This window comes from Mus musculus, chromosome 14, assembly GCF_000001635.26.
Source record: "Mus musculus strain C57BL/6J chromosome 14, GRCm38.p6 C57BL/6J".
In the NCBI taxonomy this organism is placed as follows: domain Eukaryota; kingdom Metazoa; phylum Chordata; class Mammalia; order Rodentia; family Muridae; genus Mus; species Mus musculus.
Window position 1 is genome coordinate 67672653 of NC_000080.6, and position 21909 is coordinate 67694561.

The window sequence follows — 21909 nt, forward strand, 5'->3', positions numbered from 1 at the left end:
AGGGAAATTGGCCAGTTTAGTAAGAAACAGTTTTCAAATCTTAAGGTTACTTTTTAAGCATGGAATGACAGGTTTCATAGTAAACTAAACTCTAATACTTTATGAAAATAAATGAAACAAATTTATCTTTTGTTAAAAAAAAAGGCAAACCTATTTTTGAACTTTAATTTAAGACAATGTCTAAATAAAGCTAATTATCGTAAACGATGATCAGGGCCCTAAGGTCCTGATGCAAATGAACTCCAGTAAACTTTCACTGGGCTCAAACTTCCAGGGAAGCTGGCCTCCCACCCTTTCTCTGGATGCTTGTACTCCTGACTCATGGTCTCCAAAAGGGAGTGTACTCTGGGTATGATGAAGCACCCCCCCCCCCCAGACTGGTTAACCCTTTGCTTCAGCTAGCTTTTAGTCTATCCCCATAAGTAAACAGTGATAAAACTCACAGCCCAAGGAGAAGAGCCTTCAGGATGCTGTGACACTGGTAAACATCCTGACCAACAGAATAAGGCCCAGACACAGGAGCATGATTTCAGCAAAGGTATTGACACAATTTAATGAACAGATGAGCTTTTAAACAAATGGTGCCTGCTGATTTCCACTTAAACAAAAGGCCACTCCAGCATCTATGGCACACAGAAATGAACTCCAAGTAGATAGAAAACCGAATCAAGAAATATAACCATGAAACTTCTAGAAAAATCTTTGTGCTCTTGATCTGGGGAAATGTCTTTTTTTTATCTTTTTGTCTTTTGAGACAGACAGGAAAAGATTAGAACTCACTAAATATCCTAGGCTACCTTTGAACTCACAATAATTGCTGCCTCTCCAGTGCTGAGATTACTGACATGAAACACCATGCCTGGCTATCCTTAGGACACAAAAGACATGAATCATTAAAGAAAAGAAGAAAAGAAAAATAAATAAATTCAAACTTCAACAAAATGAAAACCTTTTCTTAAAGTGATAATACCAAGAAAACAGACAAAAAAATAAGCCATGGAATGGGGAAAATATTAGTAAGAAAAAACTTAGTAAAGGAGTTGTATGCAAAAATGCAAAAAGTATGCAACAAACTTTCAACTCAGTACTAATAACAAACATCCTGGGTAAGACACCCCAACAGACAAGGGCACAAGGACAGCAAACAGAGGGAAATGTTCGTTACCAGCCACTGAGAGACACAAATCAAGATTCTAGCTCTAAGTAAGTCTCCATGATGAACGGGAATGTGTATTTGTAAAAAGAAACATTTGAACAGTATATAACTTTATCCTTAACAAAGCCCCAAATCTTATAACCTAAATATGCAGAGTGAAGTGACATCCAGCAATAAGCAGGAACCATTTACAACATGGAACACAGATAAATCTCAAAAGCATTATGCTGTTTAAAACATAGGCACAAACGATTGACCAATCAATCAATCATCTGAGATTCCTTTTCTGTGACATTCTAAAAAAAGCAAAAAGTACAACTGAATTCAAATCATTAGCTGTAAGAGCTAGGGGTGAGGGTTGGGTTGTCAGACATGATATTACTCTGACGTCAAGGTGGTGTGTAACCATATACATTTTCCAAAGTTCAAACAGTATGTTCTTTTCAAAAGGTCAGCATTTGTAAGCTGGTTTACTTGAGATGCTAGCTCTATGTCAGAGGAACTTTCCAGAATCTACAGAAGAGAATCTAGCTATCACTTCAGCTCTGTCATCAACTCCTAGAACCAAAAAGAAGGAAACAACTCACATCCTCATTTGTCCAAAGGCAATAATTCCACATAAGGCTGAGAGACTGAGGGCAACAGGGCTGTCCTCAGTAACACTGACAGTCATGAGACTCTGTGGAGTAGAGGCTGCAAATTAACATCTATCTATCTATCTATCTATCTATCTATCTAATGTATCCATACATACGTAATACATGTGTGTGTGTGTATGCATGCATGTATAGACAACACTGGCAAACCACACTTGATGGGCACAAGATGTCTGGAAGAGGCATGACAGCTGAGTTTCTGTACACAGAAAGTTGTTTATACTTCATTTAAATTATTTGTCCTCTGATTTCCCCACACATACTCATCAATTTCTGATAAAAACTGAGGGAAAATATAAGAGAAGTTCAAGCCACAGTAGGTACAAGCAGCCCTGGCCTTCATGTTTGCCCAGGGAAGGAAAATTGCAGGAACCACACTGCCATCTTCTGGAAGAAATGAGAATATCTGCAAGGACAGAATCAAGGAAGACCAGAGACAGTCTAAGGTAAGCATCCAGGGTTAGCTACTTCTAGAAAAAAAAAGATTTAAAGCAAAGAAATAGCATTTTCGGTTTACCATTAATGAAAAGACATGAGGGAGGGGATGGATGTAGCAACTGTGATCAGACACAGAAGTTAACTTTACACTAAGCATCTGATACGGGCGAGATATGGTAGATTAGGCCCCTTAATATTCTTTAAGAAACTAAGGCAGTGGTTCTCAACCTGTGGGTCACAACCCCTTTGGGGATGAACAACCCTTTCACAGGGGTCACCTAAGACCATTGGAAAACAAAATTTATGATTCACAACAGTAGCAAAATTAGCTATGAAGTAACAAGACATTAAGAATTGTATGGTTATGGGGGCGGGTGACCACAACATGAGGAACTGTATTAAAGGGTTGCAGCACTAGGAAGGTTGAGAACCACTGGTTTAAGGGACGTCTATAAATATCAGCCAAGCCATTCATTAATAATGAAACATTTTAGAATGAACATAATTTGTCGAGTGGACTTACAGTTTTACTGTAGGTACCAAGTTGACATTAGACAAACTGAACCACAATCAGCCAGAACTTTGAGAATCGAGTTTGTAAACTGTTGCCCATCAGATGCAGCTGAGTTAACAAAGCCGTAACAGAGAAAGAGGCAAATAGCAATCAGTGAACACTAAAACTGTCCTGAGAGCCTAAGGCCTTTTACACATGCTGCTAAGTCTGGGTTTGGGACTCTCCACCCTTTTTAAAACTCACTCAACCTAAAACATTTCTAAACAAGTTAACTCGTTCTCTTTTTGGTGTGTTTAGTGGTCCTGACTTAGTGACTACACACACAGGAGAGAAAAGCACATAAATGATTTTGTAGAGATAAAAGAAAGTTTTGGACAAGTCGCCCCTGAGCAGAAGAAGTTGGGGCTCACTTTGCCTGTTAATGTAAAATACATCAGTCCTTCCCGGCAGGGGCTCCAGACCTGGCGGTGCCAAGGCGGTAACAAATAGCTCCACCTCTGAGGGGGAAATGGGCCGCCCAGCAGGAGCTTTCTTCCCTGGTGTGTTATTTATAGGGAGCTCTATTTGTTAACATGTTTCTGCTATCAGGCTGAAGGACAGCTAATGATTTAAAGGATTTCTGGGGCCATTGTTTAATGATAAGATTTGCAGATTCTAGGTCTACTGGTGGTTTAGATATTTAAATTGCTGCCACCGAGACTAGGAGGTTGTAGAAGGCTTAGCGCTGAGGGAGCAGGCAAGCAATAGACTAGATATTAGGATACAAAGTTCAAGTGCAGGGAGACGCTTAGAAGAAATCGGCAACTACACCAAGCTTCATGTGGGTAAACACATTTCCTGGAGCACTTCTAAGTTTCTACTTCTCAAATGTAAACGTAACAGGAAACAATGAATGAAACTCAGATTACCTGTGACCGATTTGAACAATCTGGAAGGATGACTGCACAGTTATGTTTAATTACATATTCATTTACAATAGTTTCTCTATAGAGTTCCAGTCAATGAATTAAAATTTCAAATACAGGGCCTCATTGTCACTTAATTAGCAAAGGAAAACTCTGATTTGAGACAGACAATGAAGTCATCAAAGCTGGTCAATTTAACCCAAAGAAAAGAATAAGTCATTCTAAAGGTCCTTTTCCAGAACAGCCAAAGCCTTTAGTGGTAAATGGTAAAAGGAATAAAACTGCAGAAACACATTGCTGGATCTAGAAAGGAATGCTTTAACAAAACAAAGGCAAAACAAAAAGACAAACAAATATATTTAGAGGGAGAAGAAAGAAATTAATGTATTTCTACTTAAAGTCATCATAACTCAAATGATTTTTATTAGAAATGTGCAATGCACTGAAGCGGCCTACAGGAAGCTGGGTCCTCTTCCCTAAGAGCCAATGCCAGGTGGGATTGTCTGTTCCTGCCTTTGTTCTCCTGGGCCCAGCCCCCTCAGGGCAGCTGAGCGCTTTCTCCCTTGAGCGAGGGTTTTCTCTTGCAGTCTGGTGGCTGGGTGGCACTGTTAGCATCTGTGAGGGTAGACCCACAAAGGCTTCTCCTCTTCCTAGGTAGCGCAGAAGAACCAACACCCTGGCTCTCACTGCCCGAGACAGCGGGCAGCGGCCCTGGGTTTTGTCCTGAGGATATGGTCTCTTCTTTGGAGGATGGACATTCAAATCCCCTGCTGTCTAAGGTGCAGATCGTCATTCTCCTTCTGGGCTTCTGCAAAGTGGAAGGACTTGGAGACAGCCACACAAGCCCTGTATTTTCCAAGTCTCTCTGGAGCCTTGTGCTGCGTCTCACCTTGGTTTTACTGCTTGTTCTCTGAAAGCTTTGCTCTATGGTGTTAGACAGCTCTTCAATCAGCTGCACGCTTTCTAAACTAATTTCCACAAAGTTTTCCCCACTGCAGGAAGACGCAGGGTTCCCATTTTGTTCCAGGTATGAACTCTGACCCCCACAACACACTGTGCGTCTTCTCCATTTCCTCTCTCTCCCACTGCCAGGGCTGCCATTCCCTGCACATTTCCTTCCCACATTCTCACTGTGGCTTGCGGGTTCTTTTATATTTTGAATGAGGACATCTTCTGAACAGTTAAGGTCTCTTTTTGAGTCAGTAGAGACAGGGCTGCCCTGCAGACTCCCCTGTGGAGCTAAGCATTCACTCTCTTTCTCACACTTTAGATTCATACTTTCTGAAACAATAAGGATCTCACAAGGATTTTCCAAATTTTGACCAGCCTTGAAAAGGTCCTGGCTCTGAGGGCTGCCCAGAGGTTTTGGATTCTTGGACACGATGTGATCTTGGGTCACAGAAGCCCGAGGCACAAGACCGCTTTCCATCTTGGTCCCGGGTTTTGGCTCCTTTGCACTTTGACACTTACTCTCCGCTCTGGTGTTCCCTTCACTGCCTGTGTCTCTGGTACTGGCATTTGGCCCTCGCTCAGAAGCAGTAGTGAGAGGCAACAGGTAGCAGCACTTGTCAGAGACCTGAGACTGATGATGAGCTGGGTCCAGCTCAGGCGAATCTGCCTTCTGTGGTAAGCGTCTCTTCCGTTGTGTGGGAATTTCAAACGAGTTCACTTCTTCCAGCTGACCACATTTGTTGAAATCATCTACGGGCATATAAGCACACTTAGAGTCAATTACAAAGGAACAGTGCAATGCCTGTCAAATGAGCAGTGTTTCATAGACATACATGCGCTCGCTATAATACGGTCGTTTTCAGCTTTCAGAACTTACACAGCCTACACTCATCACACGGTTCCTGTCCTCATCTGTCACTTTGTCCCTCTTACTGGCCCAGCCCACAGGTTAAGAAAACAAGTGTTCAACGCATGAATTAATACAGCACACAACTTCAGACTAGGAAAACGAGACTGCTGTCTTAAGCAGTTTCCTTTTCTCTAATGTACTTCCCAGAGCACGAGGTCCAATAGTGAGAGACGGTTCCTATTTACCTGAAAAAAAAAGGGATATCACAACTTTCCAATTCTTTTATGAATATCTTCTTGTAATAAGGTGATAAAAATCAGAATTCTTGAGTATTTAAAGACATAGCAGCTGAGTCGTACAGCAGTCATGTCTTCCAATAATTCCCATATAACTGTAGACAGAGCCATGGGCCACAATCTCAAAGAGCAGCCTTTGTTCCTCCTTTCTGACTAAATAAGCTTCGTTCTCTGGGTAAGAACACCACATGTAGCTTGGTGCATGTATTCATCACATGTAGCTTTGTGCATGTACTTCCTAGGTGAGAAAACCACTAGGAAGGGTTGAGATGAACAAGGAACATGTTCTACAGCAGTGGTTTTCAGCCTTCCTAACGCTACGATGCTTTAATGTAGTTCCTCATGGCTTGGTGACCACCCCCCAACCATAAAATTATTTTTGTTGCTACTTCTTAACTGAATTGTGCTACTGTTAAGAATCATAATGTAAATATCTGTGTTTTCTGATGGTCTGAAGTGGCCCCTGTGAAAGGGTCATTCGACTCCCAAGACGGCTGCAATTCACGGGTCAGCAACCATTGATCCAGAGGAACTCAGTTCTTATGACTTGAAATCAATGCTGTTAGATTCTGTCTCTATTATCTAAGATGTTATTAGCTCATCATCAAGTGAATATAAAAAGTGTTTTAAATGAAATCAAAGGTGAAAGATACATATAAAAAATAGCTAAGCCTAAAGTTTTTAAAAAAATCAGTTTCAATCTGAAAACACATTTATGATTAGAGCAGGTAAATAGTATGTAGAGTCAGATTCATACAGGTCAGGATTTACAATGAATATAGCAGCTAGGCTCTTTTATAACTTGGTACACACAAACACAGTTATATATATTCTAGCATAGTAGGAAAAAAATGGTGTTGGGGAGAGAAAGTTGTAGAAAGAGATGGAAAAAAATTGGAAATTCTTCAAACCTTCTTTTCGGGTGACAAGGTAGTTATAGATTAAAAAACAGGATAGAAGTATTTCCCTGCGATGAAGGCAGTAACATTTTAATATTTAAGTAGAATCAAGGCCAGATTAAACAGGTAGAAATAGCAGACATGCCATTCCAAGGCAACCCACATGAGGGCAGGAAGAAAGGAAAATGAGCCTGAAATGAGTTATTCTGAGTAGCTGTTAAACTCTTGCTTTGCCTCTGTGAGACTCCTGTGGAAGCCAGGTCTATAGTGACATACATACCATGCTTCTTGAAGTCTTTAAGAAAGTAGGCAAAAATCATGGGACATTAGACAAAGGTAGCTACTTAAAAATGGCTGCATACAAAAATCACCATGCTACATGGAGGTACTTTAAAAAAAAAACCAAAAAACCAGTTTGAGCAATAAAACTCAGTTCACAGCTTAGCCATCCTAGGGGCTGGGGAGGGCTCAGTGGCTCAGAGGATTTGTTCCTCCTACATGATGTGCTCCAGCCCCCACGGCAGCTTACAACTCCCTCTAACTCAGTTCTGTAACACAAGTCATCACAACAAAATGCCCGAGGAAGTAAAAAGTAGACGAACAGAAATAATCTCTCCCAAAATTACATGGAAAATTGGGGTCTGGATTCTCTGATAAAAGTGAGAATTTTGTCAGATTCTGAAAGAGTCTAAGTCCCTCCTCACAGGTTCCAGACTTCAACTTCCTTTACTGGTAACAAGTTTGGTCTTGTTTATAAGAGCGTATGGGAAAAGGGCAGAGGCAGAGAGTGCAGTGCAAACAGACAGGACGGCGAGAGAACGCGCTAGAGGCCCGAGAGCAGCACCTGAGCTCGTCCCCTGCGTGCAGTCAGCCAGAGGAGTCGCTTCAGAGACTTCAGGCAGCTCAGGAATAGGGCTCAGGAGTGGCTTCTTCGATGCAATGTCTCTTGGCCCATAAAAGCATTTTTCAACATCTTTTTTCCCCTTTTTCTTTTTTCTGTAACTTTTTAAAACCTGAAAAGATATGTATTAAGACATTATAACTTGAGAATGATGTAGCACCATGATAGATTGAGGCCCTTTTATGTCTAAGCTATCTCTATCATTTATACAATTAACTCTTTAAAGGTTTCTGAGCTTTTTTTTTTTTTTTTAAAGAAAAACTTGAAACCAGTCATTTTATTTTAAAAAAATTAAGCTCAAATGCCAGAAAGGTAATCTAGGAATCCTAACTCAATCATGTGGACTCTCTCTGGAATTTGCGAAAGTAAAATGGCAGATTAGATGTTATACAGTTGGATAGAGCTAATTAATGAAATTATTTATAACCAGGTATGATAATTCTAAGATTAATCTAGCATGTAGGGTCTGAAGAAATGGCTCAGTGGTTAAGAACCCTGGCTGTTCCTCTCAATTACCTCAGTTCAATTCCTAGCCCCCAACATAGTGGCTCACAACTGTTTGTAACCCCCAGTCCCACAGGATTCAATGGTACCAGGCACAAATAGTCATATACACAGGCAAACAATTATATGGACATAAAGAATAAAATAAAAAGATTAAACAAGTATAAATTCCCTACTGAAGTGCTATGGGAGGCTGCTTTCTGTTCATTAACCCTGTTGAAGAGACAACAGGTGCTTAGATAACACTGAAAAGTAATCATTGAAAGATGAACTTATGAAACTAACAAATGAATTAATCACGATTAAAATAACGAGATCACACAGGCTTAGGACATAGCTTAGTGGAAGAGTACTGGCCTAGCTTGAAAAAGGATCTAGGTCTGAGTTCTAGAAAAAGAGGCCAGGCCACCACAATAAGAAGACAGCTGACTTATAAAATGTGAATATCCACAAAAAATTTTTAAAGTGTTTTAATAACTTATGGAATGTAGGATTATATTTAATTCTGAATGCCCTACCAGCACTGGGAAATAGTTTTGTTTAAAAATGTTCCATATGGAAAAAAACTTTAGGGAAATTAAAACATTATACTGAAACGAAGGAAGACTTAATATCAAAAGAAATGAAAGATATTCTTAAGACTTTTGACATAAAACATGTTTTGACAATTAATATTTCCAGAAAGTGAGTCCATCTAAACCTTTAAGGAGGTAAAGCCAGTGAGAATAAAAGTAAATAGGATGTGGTATTTAAGGACTCCTGGTTTAAGAGCAGTCACCACACAGTCACAGTCTCCAGGCACACAGGCAAGAGAGCATCCTGCCAACAGGCTTTCAAGACAAAAACGCACAGAAAGCACAATGCTCCACTCTAATCCTGGGGCAAGTGCTCTGGCGGCGTGGTATTTGCAGGCACTCAGCACAGAGCATAGGTGGAAGCTGGCATATACAGCCCTGGCAAGCATGCACAAACAGCACCTAACACAGCCCTTTTATACTACAGTGAACCGAGTAGAAGCCATGTTTCCTGCACACTGAGGTAGGCAGACACACCTGTGAGCCTATCCTGCAGAAACTGCATACAAGATTTTAGGAGAAAGTAATGGTGTAAAGGAATGGAGGAGATTCAAGAACACAGAAATGGCACAGAGCTGTGTGTTCCTTGAGGTATCTATAGATAACTTATAAAAACAAAACCAAACACATCATTGCATGCCAAAATAATTCTAGAATGCTACAAGATGAATGTTGCCCTTGGCGATATGCAATAGATATTGAATGTGATTTAGAGAGAAGTTCTCAATATAAATAATCTCTATGCACATAAGGAAAGTGCTGGGTTAAATATTTTTCCATTAAATTTTCTTTTTTATGGAACATCTGTTGATATTTCATGGACTGGATGAGGAAATGCTGGCTTGGTCAGTGGATGTAGAAGCCAAGAGAAAAGAAATATTTTAAGGTGGGGTTCACAGATGTGTTGCAGAAGAGAAACATTTGGCCTCTGGGTTCAAATTTTATCATTTAACTGCCAAGTAATGTCAACTGAAGATTGTCCTCCTCTGCAGAATGGGAGTCGCAGTAGGGTACCAAAACCTGCACAAGCTCAAGTCAGCAAAAATCCCAGCACGAAGGAGGGGAAGTGGGCAAGACCCACCCCTAGCCAGAAAGGTATTGGAAATGATGGTGGGAGAGGAGTAATCCCTTTTCTTCAAGCGACAGTGGGTACATAAACCACATGGCAGGAAGTGGATGGACAACAAAAATCAGACTCTATGTTTTCTAGTGGGTTTTTGCTTTTCTTACCTTCTTGTTTTTTGTTTTTGTGGTTTTTTTTGAGAGAGAGAAAAAAAATCTCAAAGGAGCTCAAATGTGAATTGGTTAGCACAGGGCTTGACTCTACCCAAGCTAGGCTATTCTAAATCTTCCAAATTCCTCCCTGTTACTTTGGGAGGAAAAATACCTTTTTGATAACGTATATTCTATGCAATGGTTCCATCAAGCTAATTAGCACATCCATGACCTCACATATTGTAAAAACACTAGTGTAAAAGAAAATGAACTGTGTTGAGTTTACCTAAAATCTGCTAACATGTGAATATGCTGGCTGGTTTTATGCCAACTTGACACAAGCTAAAGTCATCTGAGAAGAGGGAGCGTCAGTGAAGAAAATGCCTCTCTAAGAGGGCAAGCCTATAGAGCATTCTTACTGATTGATGGGGGCGGGCCAAACCCACTGTGCAAGATGCCATTCTTGGGCTGGTGGTCCTGGGTTCTCTAAGAAGGCTGGCTGAGTAAGCCCCATGGAGCATGGCAGTAAGCAGTACTCACTCTCCATGGCCTCTGCATCAGCTCCTACAGCCAGCTTCGAAATGAATTCCTGTCTTGACCTCTTTTGATGAACAGTGATATGGAAGGGTAAGCCAAATTAACCCTTTCCTTCCCAACTTGCCTTTAGGTCATGGTGTTTAATCACAACAATAGAAACCCTAACTAAGACATGTGAATAAGGACTAAAATTCTGTTTAAAGTCATGAGCTAATATACCAGCAAAATAAAACAAGGTCCATGAGATCTGATCAGCTGTGTAAAAACTGGCCCCAAACTGGAATTTACTTAGTATCAAAACAAAACACAAAACCACCTTCCCTCTAGCACAGTAACTAAAGACATACGGAACCCTGGGAGAAGCCACGTGATCTGAAATCCTGGAGTAGATGGAAGACAATGGAAGAAACTTGCCCCTACTTCTTTTTTCCTTCCTTCCAAATCAGGTATTGTTCCCACAGGGCAGAAGGGAGAAGTAAATGCTTTTCATTGTTTCCAGTCACATCATTTATTAAAAAAAAAAAAAGGTTTAAAGTTATCAAAAAATAGTCAGGGGAGGTGGCTGGAGAGATGGCTCAGTGATTAATGAGCACGGGTTATTCTTACAGAAGACCCTGATGTCATTCCCAGCATTCACATGGCAGTTCACACCCTACTGTAACTCCAGATCCATGTACCTCTGCTGGTCTGAGGGCACCAGGCCCATGGGTGGTACACATCCTCAGATGGATGAACCCATACACATTTGGAGGGAAAAAAAAAAGGTTAGATGTGCTATCATGTGCTTGTAGACCCACCACAAAAAAGGCTGAGGCAGGAGGACCACTGCAGCCCAGGAGTCCAATGCTGGCCTAGGCAACACGCTGAAATGTTATTTCAAAAGGAAACTGAAGATTCAACGCAATCCTGGCACATGTACAGCCGACAAAACTGTACATTAAAGAAAAGACTCTAAAGCTCTGCTCCGATGCTGATGTGACTCCAACGATGCAGTATAGTTCTTAGTCATCGTCCACTCAAAACACTTCTAACTTTAAATAACCCATGATAGAGAGAGTCGGATACTGAATCCCATGTACCTACCAAGCAACTTCTGTAATTAGAAACACAGAACTTTGGTGTCATTTATAATCCCCTATCCATGGATTTTAAAGCATATCATGAATATTGTATCACTTCATTTGAAAGAACCCTACCGTTTATCCAGACTGAGAATTGTTTTCTTTTAAAAATAATTATAAATTAATAAAGAAGTATTGATATAGATAACCTAGAAAAACACAGAATTATGAGTCTACAGAAACATAATATATGTCTCTTATTTACACAATCTCAAATAAAATTACAGAGTGGTTGTTACCAGGAGCTATGGGTAGGAAGGAGACATGGCTGCTATAAAACACAACAGAAGAGGCTGTGTCAGTAACATGTCTAGTATCCTGACTACATTTGCATACTGGCTGTGGTCCTTATTAGTTTTGCCAAGAGACCTCATTAAGGAGAAATGGACAAAAGTCCTTGGCATCTTTCCTTATTTCTTACAGCTGCATGTTTCTGAAAGTGATCTCAACGTCAAACTTGCAACTCCGCAATTTCCCCTAATTGTCTCCTCAATTTGGACTTCTTAGCTGGTCAAAAACACACCCTCTCACAGTTGCCCAATTCAGGATTCCAATCAAGTCTAAATACCACCTACTAGGTTGATAAAGCTCTAAGCTCCTCTTACTTTGTGGAGTTTTATTTTGGGGATGCTGGGAGAGGGAGCTTTAAAAACCCATCTACTCATTGAGTAATTTTCAAGGAATTCTCTGAAGTCTGGATTTGGGTAGCTGCACTCATATTTATATCTTTATATTCCTGTGTCTACTAAAACATGGAACCTGAAAGCCTGGTTAGACTAAGTTTTGACAAACATTAACAGGTGCAATCTATGTAACTGACCAATTAAAACTGTATACATTATGGTGTACAAGGCAATATTTTGATATATATCTAATTAATCTGTTAAGCTAATTATCAGACCTGTCACATACTTTCTTTGTTGAGAACATTTAAACTATGATTAGGAATTTCCCAGTGTGTTCTTTACCATGGAAACCTTGTGTGATTTACTTCAGAAAGGACCCCTTCTTCTTTTTAGATGGGGCCTCAATATATAGGGCCCTGGTTGGCCTGGAGCTACTTGTGGCAATCTTCCTGCCTCAGCTGAAGTGCTGGGATTACAAGTATGTGCCACTCTGTCTGGTAAACTGTACCCTTTAACAGGTGCCTAATGTGCACCAACCTACAGCTTTCACCAGTCACCACTCGGATCACTATTTCTGAATCCGAGTTTTTAAAATCCCATGTCAGATACTGCAATTGTTTCTGCGTCTGCTAATTTCAGTTAGCACAACACCCCACAAACTCAAACCATGCTGCTGCAAATGACAGTATTTCATGTTCGTGACCAGATAGTTTTATAGTGTGTAAATACACCTTCTTTCTCATCTGTCCTTCCATGGTCACTTAGGTTAACTAAAGTTGGCCATTAGAACATAAGCATAGAAGTTCAGCTATCCATTTGACAAGCTGACTTCATTTCTCAATGCCCAGACATGGGACTACCGGGTCATAGTGTTTTCCACAATGGATACCTTTCATTAGATTCCCAACAAAAGCTACCATCGCTCCACAACACCAGGACCAATAGGTGTGAGATGACATCTCATTCATTTTGAGTCCCTTATCCCTGACAATTAGTACTGTGGGCACCATTTCATATATATGTGTTTAGTTGTATATACTCTTAAAATTCCATCCATCCATCCATTGTCCATTTTAAAAGTTGGGCTTATTTCTTGCTTTTGGGTTCCTTAACTATTTTGGCTGTCCTTTTGTCATATATAGTCTGGATATACTTTTTCAACTCCACAATACCTCACATTTTGCTAAGTGTTCCTTTTGCTATCCCACCAACTTATTTAATAATTTTAGAGCTTAGATGATTTCTCACTCACGACTGAGCTGAAACTACTCAGTTGCTTATCTGAGATGGAGCTCTGGCTTCACTTCCCACTTTGAGAGGAGTGAACTGGAATGCCAGTGCACCTCTGGATGAGGCACCAGTCCCAGCTTACACACTACTCCCTATCGTGCGCTTGGGTTTCAGTGTTCTGTAATGACTTCAGATAGCTAAGTCTCCTTTAATAAGACCTTAGTTATGGAATGTCCTTGCTTGCACTAGAGGACAGACCCAGGTTCACTTTCTACACATGCTGCTGTAAATTTGATACTCTTTCTCCTTGGAACCCAGGTCTCTTTTAACAGGAAGATATAGCAGTGGGACCAGGGAGACTTGTTCTTATTATCAATAGAACGGTTTAAAAAATCATTTTAAACGGAAAAGATTGATAAACTCATACTGATAATTCCCCTTCAAATTTAGGGTTTTTTTTTCTTTCTTCATTTTGAAACAGGGTCTCTCTGTATAGCCCTGGCTGTCCTCAAACTCAGCCTCTGCCTCCCAAGTGCTGAGATTAAAGACATTTGTTGCTGTCACCACCACCACCTAGCTCCAAATTTAGTCTTAATCATAGTGAAGTCTTAATAACTTTTTTTTAAAGATTTATTTTATGTGAGTCTGTGTGTGAAAATGGAGTCGCAGACAATTTGTGAACTGCCATGTGGGTGCTGGGAATTTATTCTAGGCCCTCTGGAAGAGGAACCAGTACTCTTAACCACTGAGCCAGCCAGCCAGCCCTGGGGCATTAATTCTAAATAAAAATTTATACTTTAAACTAACTTCTATAAATGAGTGTCTCACACTGTTTCTTTGTATTTTTAGTCCTTATAACATATTGCATTCCCAGCTTTAAAAGCTGTTTAAGGAGGTTAAACTTGATATAGCAAAATTGCTTCATTCTGATCTCAATTTTTAAGAATTCTGTTACTTACAGTCATGAAAACCATGTGCATGGCTACAAAGCCAAATCTAAAAAATAGCATATATTTTTCCTAGTTACCAGTCCCTATAGGCTAATGAGCTTACATTTTTTTCTTTTAAAGTCACAGTGTGTTTGTGTGTATACATGCTATAGCATGTATGTGGAGGTTAGCAGATAACTTTGAGGGGAACTGATTTTTGCCTTCCAAAAGGTAGATCAGGTAGAACAAACTGGGTCCCAGGACTTGATGACAAATGCTCTTATCAATAAACTCTGCTGCCAGTCCTGAATAATTCTTTTTTTAAGGAAATAACAAAAAACCAACTCTGTGTGTGTCTATTTGCATACATACACACACACACACACACACACACACACACACACACACACACACACACGTTCTTGTTTTCTTAGATAATGGCAGTCCAGGTATTAGAACCAACCTACCAAAGTCATCACATGCTTGGTAGGTATAGTGGTTTGAAAAGGTATGGCCCCCACATTCATGTATTTGAATGCTTGGTCTATAGGGAGTGGCACTATTGGGAGATATAGTATTGTCAGAATAGCTATGGCCTTGTGGGAGGAAGTGTGTCACTGTTGGGGTGAGCTCTGAAGTCTCAGATGCTTAAGCCCAGGCTCGTAAAACACAGTTCTTTTCCTGCTGCCTGCAGATCAAGATGTGGAGCTCTCAGGTCCTTCTCCAGCACCTGTCTGCCTGCGCACTGACCCACTTCCCACCATGATGGTCCATACCTCTGAAACTAAGCCAACCCCAACTAAGTGGTTTCCTTTTTAAGAGGTGCCATGGTCATGGTCTCTTCACAGCACTAGAAACCCAAACTAGGACAGTAGGCTAACATTATTTTCATCAATCTAGATGCTTTTAGTTTAAGATCACTGTGTTGGCTTGTCTATCCTAACTCCCTGCTTTGCAGATGGCCTTCTCCTGTGTCTGCACATGGTCTTTCCACTGTGCACAAGCACCACTGGTATTATATCTACATTTTTGCTTCTCATAAGAACAGTTAGATTTGATTAGAACCCACCCCCCATGACCTCATTTTAGCTTAATCTCTATAAAGACCATTTTAACTGCTACTTGAAAATGTGAGTTGGATGGGCAGTGATGGCACGCCTTTAATCCCAGCACCTGGGAGGCAAAGGCAGGCGGATTTCTGTGTTCGAGGCCAACCTGGTGTACAGAGTGAGTTCCAGGACAGTCAGGGCTACACAGAGAAACCCTGTCTCGAAAAAACAACAACAAGAAAAGAAAAAAAAGAAAAGAAATGAAAAAATGTGACTTAATGAGAGAGAAGCAGTAACTGTCTCTGATACACAGCTCATAACTTTTTTTTGCTAAGTATGTAAGTAAGAATATTCTGGCATCATTCCATAGCAGCATATGGAAGTTTTCTTCACTATTTTTTACAGCTTTGTAATACTTACTTTGTGGATAGTCTACTTTATCAATCAAGTCTCATATCCGGTGGCATTTGGTTTGTGCTTAATCTTCTGCCTTACAGAGATATAATAGATGACTTTGGACACATTTCTTTTTGTATTGTCAGTGGGTCTTTCCTTCCAAATTCACCTGTGTCCAGATCTGCATCACCAGAGAAATGGGAGGGTATCTGTTTGTCCATCGCTACCAACTCCTGCCACAGGGGCTATCCTTACTGATGATCAAATGGTCACTGAAAGTGCAATTGAGCATCTCTGCACCCCCGGAAAGCATTTTAATTTCTGAGAAATTTGATGCCTCTCAGATTGTCTCTTTATAAGCAAAGTCCACTCTTCTACTGTCTGTGTGCTTTAGTTTCATACTGACATGTGTATGTCCTGCCTTTCTACTGTACCAGTTGTCGGGGTTTGAATGAGATCTCTTCTATAAGTCTCTAGTCTCCTGTTGGTGGCTCTTGGGGTGGATTAGGTTAGGCCTTACTGAAGGAACTATGTGATGGTGGGTTTTGAAGTTAAAAGAACACACACCATTTGGACTTAGCTTTCTCTGCTTCCTGCTTACAGATGGAGATGTGAGCTCTTGGCCTCTACTCCAACCGCCTGTCACCATGCCTTTACTCCACCATCTATGTTAAACTCTACCCCTACAGAACCTAGGACCAATTAAATGTTTTTATGTTACCCTGGTCATGGTGTTTTACCATAGCAACTGAAAAGTTAACTAAGAGAACAGGCATTCTTAGTCTCCTTTAGCTTGAAAAGCCCTCTCCTTCATTTTGAGAAATGTTGCATTTTTATTTATTCTATTAAAACTTCCTTCTTCCTTTCTGAACCCTAGTGAAGTCCCTTGGATGGGTTATCCACCTCTCCTATGATAGCCTTTCTTGTACTCTACTTTTTTGAAGTTCCTTTATTCTCCAGTCTGACTACTATTATATATTCATATGTGCACATATACATGTTTATGTGGAGAAGGGCTGTGGTGAAAATAGATTTGATCTTTCTTTAAATACAAGCAAACAGGAAATTAATATTAATATTGAACAGCTCCAGATTGGCTTTTTCTTCAACCAATGACAATGCATGCACAATTAAATAAGCACAAAAGCATATTTCAGTATTTCCTACAACCCGCCACCTAGCACTGTACGTATACGAATGTCCAGGCCTCAACAACTACAAAGCCGTTCTCTCTATTATATTTCTGCTGTTGCTCTTTTAAAGCTCCCTATCAGAGCGCAGACACCCATTAAACCATCTGAGCTGTGTCATGATGGGTTTGAGATGTGAGCATGTGTTGATGAGAGACAGCACCATGAACACCTGTATTAGAAGATGTCCCCATTGTCAGCCCTGGTCTCAGGATTAATAAGAGAGAAGTCATGATCTCTCTTTAATACCTCCCTTAGTGGACTATGTGCTGGTTTACTTCCGATCTGTTTTTTTACTTAAGATTAGCTTTTTATTGCCATTTTTAAAATTACCTATCTGAGCCGGGTGTGGTGGCGCACGTCTTTAATCTCAGCACTTGGGAGGCAGAGGCAGGTGGATTTCTGAGTTCAAGGCCAGCCTGGTCTACAGCGTGAGTTCCAGGACAGCCAGGGCTACACAGAGAAACCCTGTCTCGAAAAACCAAAAAAAAAAAAAAAAAAAAAAAAACCAAAATTACCTATCTGATAACACAGTCATTGTACTACAATATCCCACAAATAAGGCTCGAATGTGAACAAAATGAAAAGGGAACATGACTTGAGTGAGCAAAGGCCGCAAACAGTCCTAGTGACCCATTGTACACAGGCCCCGTGGGGACGTCTGCAACTCTACAGGCTTCACTGACTGAGAAAAGGTCAGGGATTCAAAGTCAACTTTTATCTCTAGGTCTGATACTTCCTGGACAACTGCTTTCAATGATGCACATTTTCCCTCTACACAGCTTCCTTACTGGAACCCCAGCAAGACAGTTAAGTTTACCAGACCCAGTGTCTAGCTCTTCCTGCTGCCAGCTGACCTGGATGTAGAGTGTTCTGCTTCTTCTCCAGCACCGGGCTGCCTGCACTCTCCCATGCTTCCTACCATGAGAACGCACTAACCAACCCTCTGAAACTGTAAGGCAGCTCTCCAGTGAAATACTTGCTTTTAAGACTTGCCTTGGTCTGCGCATGTCTTCACAGCAGCAGAGCTAAGACTCTGACCTTCCTGACCATGAGGAAATGGTGGATTTTCCTGGATTTGGGAACCATCCAGATGCATCAGGATCAAGATGCAGCACTGCCCCCAGTTGAAATCATCCATGCAATACTGGAGGGGAATCTCAGCTCTTAGGCAGCTGATGATGCATCTCTGCCCTGGGATTGGTGACATGCAGTGAGCACTGTGGCCATCTGTCTACTTCTTACAGGTTCAAGGGCATGGACCACTTATGGAGATCAGTGGCTCAGCAGCTTTGAGAAGTCAGATGGAGGCACACAACCACCTGCAACCTCCTAAATTTCCATTTTTATAATTATTTTTCTGTCCCCTTTTTAACCTAACAAAATATGTGTGTGTGTTTCTTCTATTCTCTGAGGTCAGGCTTTTGTTTTGTTTGTAACTCATTAGTATTGTTCTCTTCTCTTAAAACAACACTGGATCCAGGCAACGATCTGATTCATCATTAAGCACAGACTACACTGATGATAAGCATTCTCTGAGTGCTCCAGCTCAGTCCCCTTACCGTATGGAAATTTTTCTTAGGAACTTCAGGTGTGCTCAGGTGGGGTGCGGCAGGGCAAGGTAGTGAAGTTTAAGCTAAATCTCAATTGTTAGGCTTTGTGTGAGGGTAAGAGTTGGCTGTCAAGATTGTGGGAATTTACAAATGCCAGAATGGGGCTTTAACCTAGATGGCAACATCTGTTCTGAACATCAGGGTGGGAAAGGGGGACAGCATGCCAAACTGGTGCAGACTATTCCATATATAAGACTTCAATTAATCTTTTTTTCAGTACTACTTCTCACGCTTCTCATCCATTGTACCTGCCAATTCTGGGCCAGAGTCTCTTGGGATTCCCATAAGCAGGCTGGTTCCCAGATCCCTCTAGTTCCTTTCCTAGCACATTCAGAACTGTAAATCTTTCCACCTCTTCTATCCGTCAACATGTTCCCATCTGCCTTGTCTTCTAGAAATTCATTGAAGGCTGTCATCTGTTGCTTAACACCCCTTCTCATTGCTATTCCACCTCTATTGCTTATACATACATCAATTACAGTAATCCAGCAGGGTCTTGGGAGGGATTAGGGCAATCTAATGTTGATCCCTTCCTGAAGTTTCTGGCCACTGATTTGCAGGAAGAAATATATATGCACTTTTCTTAACTGTGCTTTTTAAAGCTATAGATTAAAAAAAAATCAATTTCTTTTGCAACAAGTGTCATGCATACCATTGAATGAACACAAACAGACTTTTAAAGCAAGATAATCTTTCATCATTTCCCTAAGCCTAAAAAGGAAAAGAAAGTAGAAAAAAATGCAGTTTCGTCTGAATTTGATGACTATGGGTTATTTGTGCTAATCAATAAGGAAAAGGTAATCCTTTCTGTGTCACGCAGCAAGAGAGAAGATCATGGAGTTTTTCTGTGGGCTTCCTGAGGAGCTGGACTAATTTTAGAAATGATGATTTTAGAGGGTGTGTAAAACAGGCAGTTGAACATAAATTTACAAGTCAAGAAGACATGATTTTAAAACTTGAGCATTAATAACCATGCTGCATATGAAGTCACAGAGAGCAAAGGATTTACAAGGGCAGAGAGTAGAATTCTAAGGAATATGTGTGCTAAGAATGTGTGGAAGGAAAATCAACTTTTAATAACTATTGCAAGTGAGTGGTTTATTATGTTAAATACATTTGAAATATCCATTGTGAATAACACTATAAAGTTTGCACTGATCTTAGTGACGAAATGACCGTATTTATTGGAAAAGTAATTCAGGTAAAGCGCAAGATGAGATTCAGTTTTAGGTAACATCCGAAGCCATGGCTTTACATGAAAGCATGCCCACATCTGTGTCTCGGCAGCGGTATTAGATGGCAGAAGGAATAACTAATTTGGGGCTGAACCATTGCCAGGTAGACAAGCTGATTGAAAAGGACTCAGAAATACAATTACTACAAGAACGGATGAAATAGCTCAAGAAATTCAGGAAACTTAGGAAACAAAATTGTGACTATCTGAGTAGCCAGAGAATCAGGTTATCATTGGTAGAATGACTATGTGTAAGTAAGGGATGGCAGTAAGTGGATAATGGATAGACACAGGCTCAGGTCAGAGAGGAGGCTAAGTTAGCGTTTCTAAGCAAGCATCACCAGAGGGCCAAGGGAAAGGAATGCTATTAACGATGTGTAATCAGCTAAGCACACAACAATGCCAGCCAGCACCTGCGAAGTTGGCTTCCAATCTTTCTTTAGACAGAGGCGACTGTGACTATAGGATGACTGATTCACTCACTCATCCCCCTGCCAGACACCAGGCAGGTACCAGCCACATGGAGCACGCATGGCCAGTTACAAGGAGAGTTTAAAGATGCAGGGCTTGAGGGCGCCTTGACTGTCAGGGTTGCTATCATCATGCTGGCACAGTACAGTTTCATATCCTGAAGTAGCTCACAGTGCAGGCGGTATGTGGCCCCCTTCACAGAGGATTGGTCGGTCCTACAGACAATCATTCTGTCACTGTCACAAATAACAGGCAAAGTTCAATGAGTGTGTGCTTAACAACCTGGTTTGAGTGTGGCCTGACTGACTGCACCTGGGAGAACAAGACAGCAACTGGTGCAGGTGCCCACGAAACCTTTCCCTCAGGATCAAAAGCATTAAAGATAAGATATGCACATCCATGAAGAATCTTAAGAGCTTGGTATGACACTTAAGTTCCCAGCACCGGGCGTTGAGGGAGGAAGGAAGATGGTGAGTGCAAGGCCAACCTGGGCTACACAGGGATACATGGCAGAAAAAAAAAAAAAAGTAGACTACTTGAGATGAGAGCAGTTCCACATGCCTACTGCTACTGTGCTGGAAGACATACAGATTAAGCGGACACTGACGCAGAACTAGTCCCAGGTCATTAGAAAAGATACTTCCTTCCCTGTTTCCCTTACCATACAGTGAAGAAAGGTACTCTACCATATGTATTAAATGTGAAAAGCATTCTTGCCTGTTTCTTTTTAGGAAGTGCCGCGCTTGTGTGCTTTTTTTCTCGAGATTTCCTCCTGCTCATCTTCTCTTTACGGGGCTCAGCTTGTGTAGTATATGAGCTGCAAACACCTGTAGAACTCAGCGTCTGCTACAAGGAAATCAAAGTAAGGACATATAGGACACGGACAGTCACGTTCACGATATAACCCAGGTTTCACGTTAACCTTTCTTCCTACGATAGGCCCGTCCAGCTTGCCCCCCACCTTCAGTACTCGGTGCTAAAACCCAGACTGGGTACCCACTCTGTCACTGAGTCAAATCTCCTATCTACTTTTATATATTTCATTAGAGGTTCATTAACCCAAATTAAAAGAGGGAATTATTAATTAACATTCTCTAACTTATCAAGCATAGATTGAGAAGGATATTGTATTAGGAAGAAAAAAGTACTAAAAACTAGTGGCTTATTAATTCACCAGGTATTAATTTGCTGTTATTATCTTATAATAAATTATCAACTATAAGTTAGGCTAGAACATATGATTTTCATCAAGACATCCAATAATAGTATAGGTATGCTTATATACAAAGATGTAGACAAAGATTCAATTACATGTAACTTAATGAACAAAAGACATGCAGCCAATGAAAGTGATGCTTATATATTGTCAGTTGAATGCCACCATAGAAAACAAACTAAACAGTTTAAAAAGGCATGTACTAGCCAGGTGGTAGTGGTACACACCTTTACTCCTAGCCCTCAGGAGGCAGATAGGCAGATATCTGTGGATTCAAGGTCAGCCTGGTCTACAGAGTTCCAGACACCAGGGCTAGACAGAGGAACCCTGTCTTGAAAAACCAAAACCAAAAAGTATTGTACTAAGTTACTTTATGGCTCTTAATTTTATGTGGATCTTTTCCACATATAATAAAACTCATAATCATACAGATCTAA

General features: G+C 40.8%; 1 protein-coding gene across 11 annotated transcripts in view; it reads right to left on the reverse strand.

Moving 5' to 3' along the window:
- Window positions 1–527: 527 nt before the first annotated feature.
- The window catches only part of Cdca2 (cell division cycle associated 2), a 42662-nt gene continuing 21280 nt past the window's right edge, over window positions 528–21909 (reverse strand). For 4 of the 11 annotated variants that reach the window (XM_030247603.1, XM_011244913.3, XM_006518420.4 and 1 more), the window contains 3 exons: window positions 20974–21102; window positions 7510–7678; window positions 528–5370 (listed from right to left, as the gene is read on the reverse strand). In XM_030247603.1, the coding sequence (XP_030103463.1) occupies window positions 4208–5370; window positions 7510–7678; window positions 20974–21102 (1461 nt within the window). In that variant the 3' untranslated portion in view covers window positions 528–4207. Of the gene's footprint in view, window positions 5371–7509; window positions 7679–19711; window positions 20472–20973; window positions 21103–21909 lie in introns of those variants that run through there. The other 7 variants (XM_030247604.1, XM_030247602.1, XM_011244912.3 and 4 more) reach the window with 3 other exon arrangements.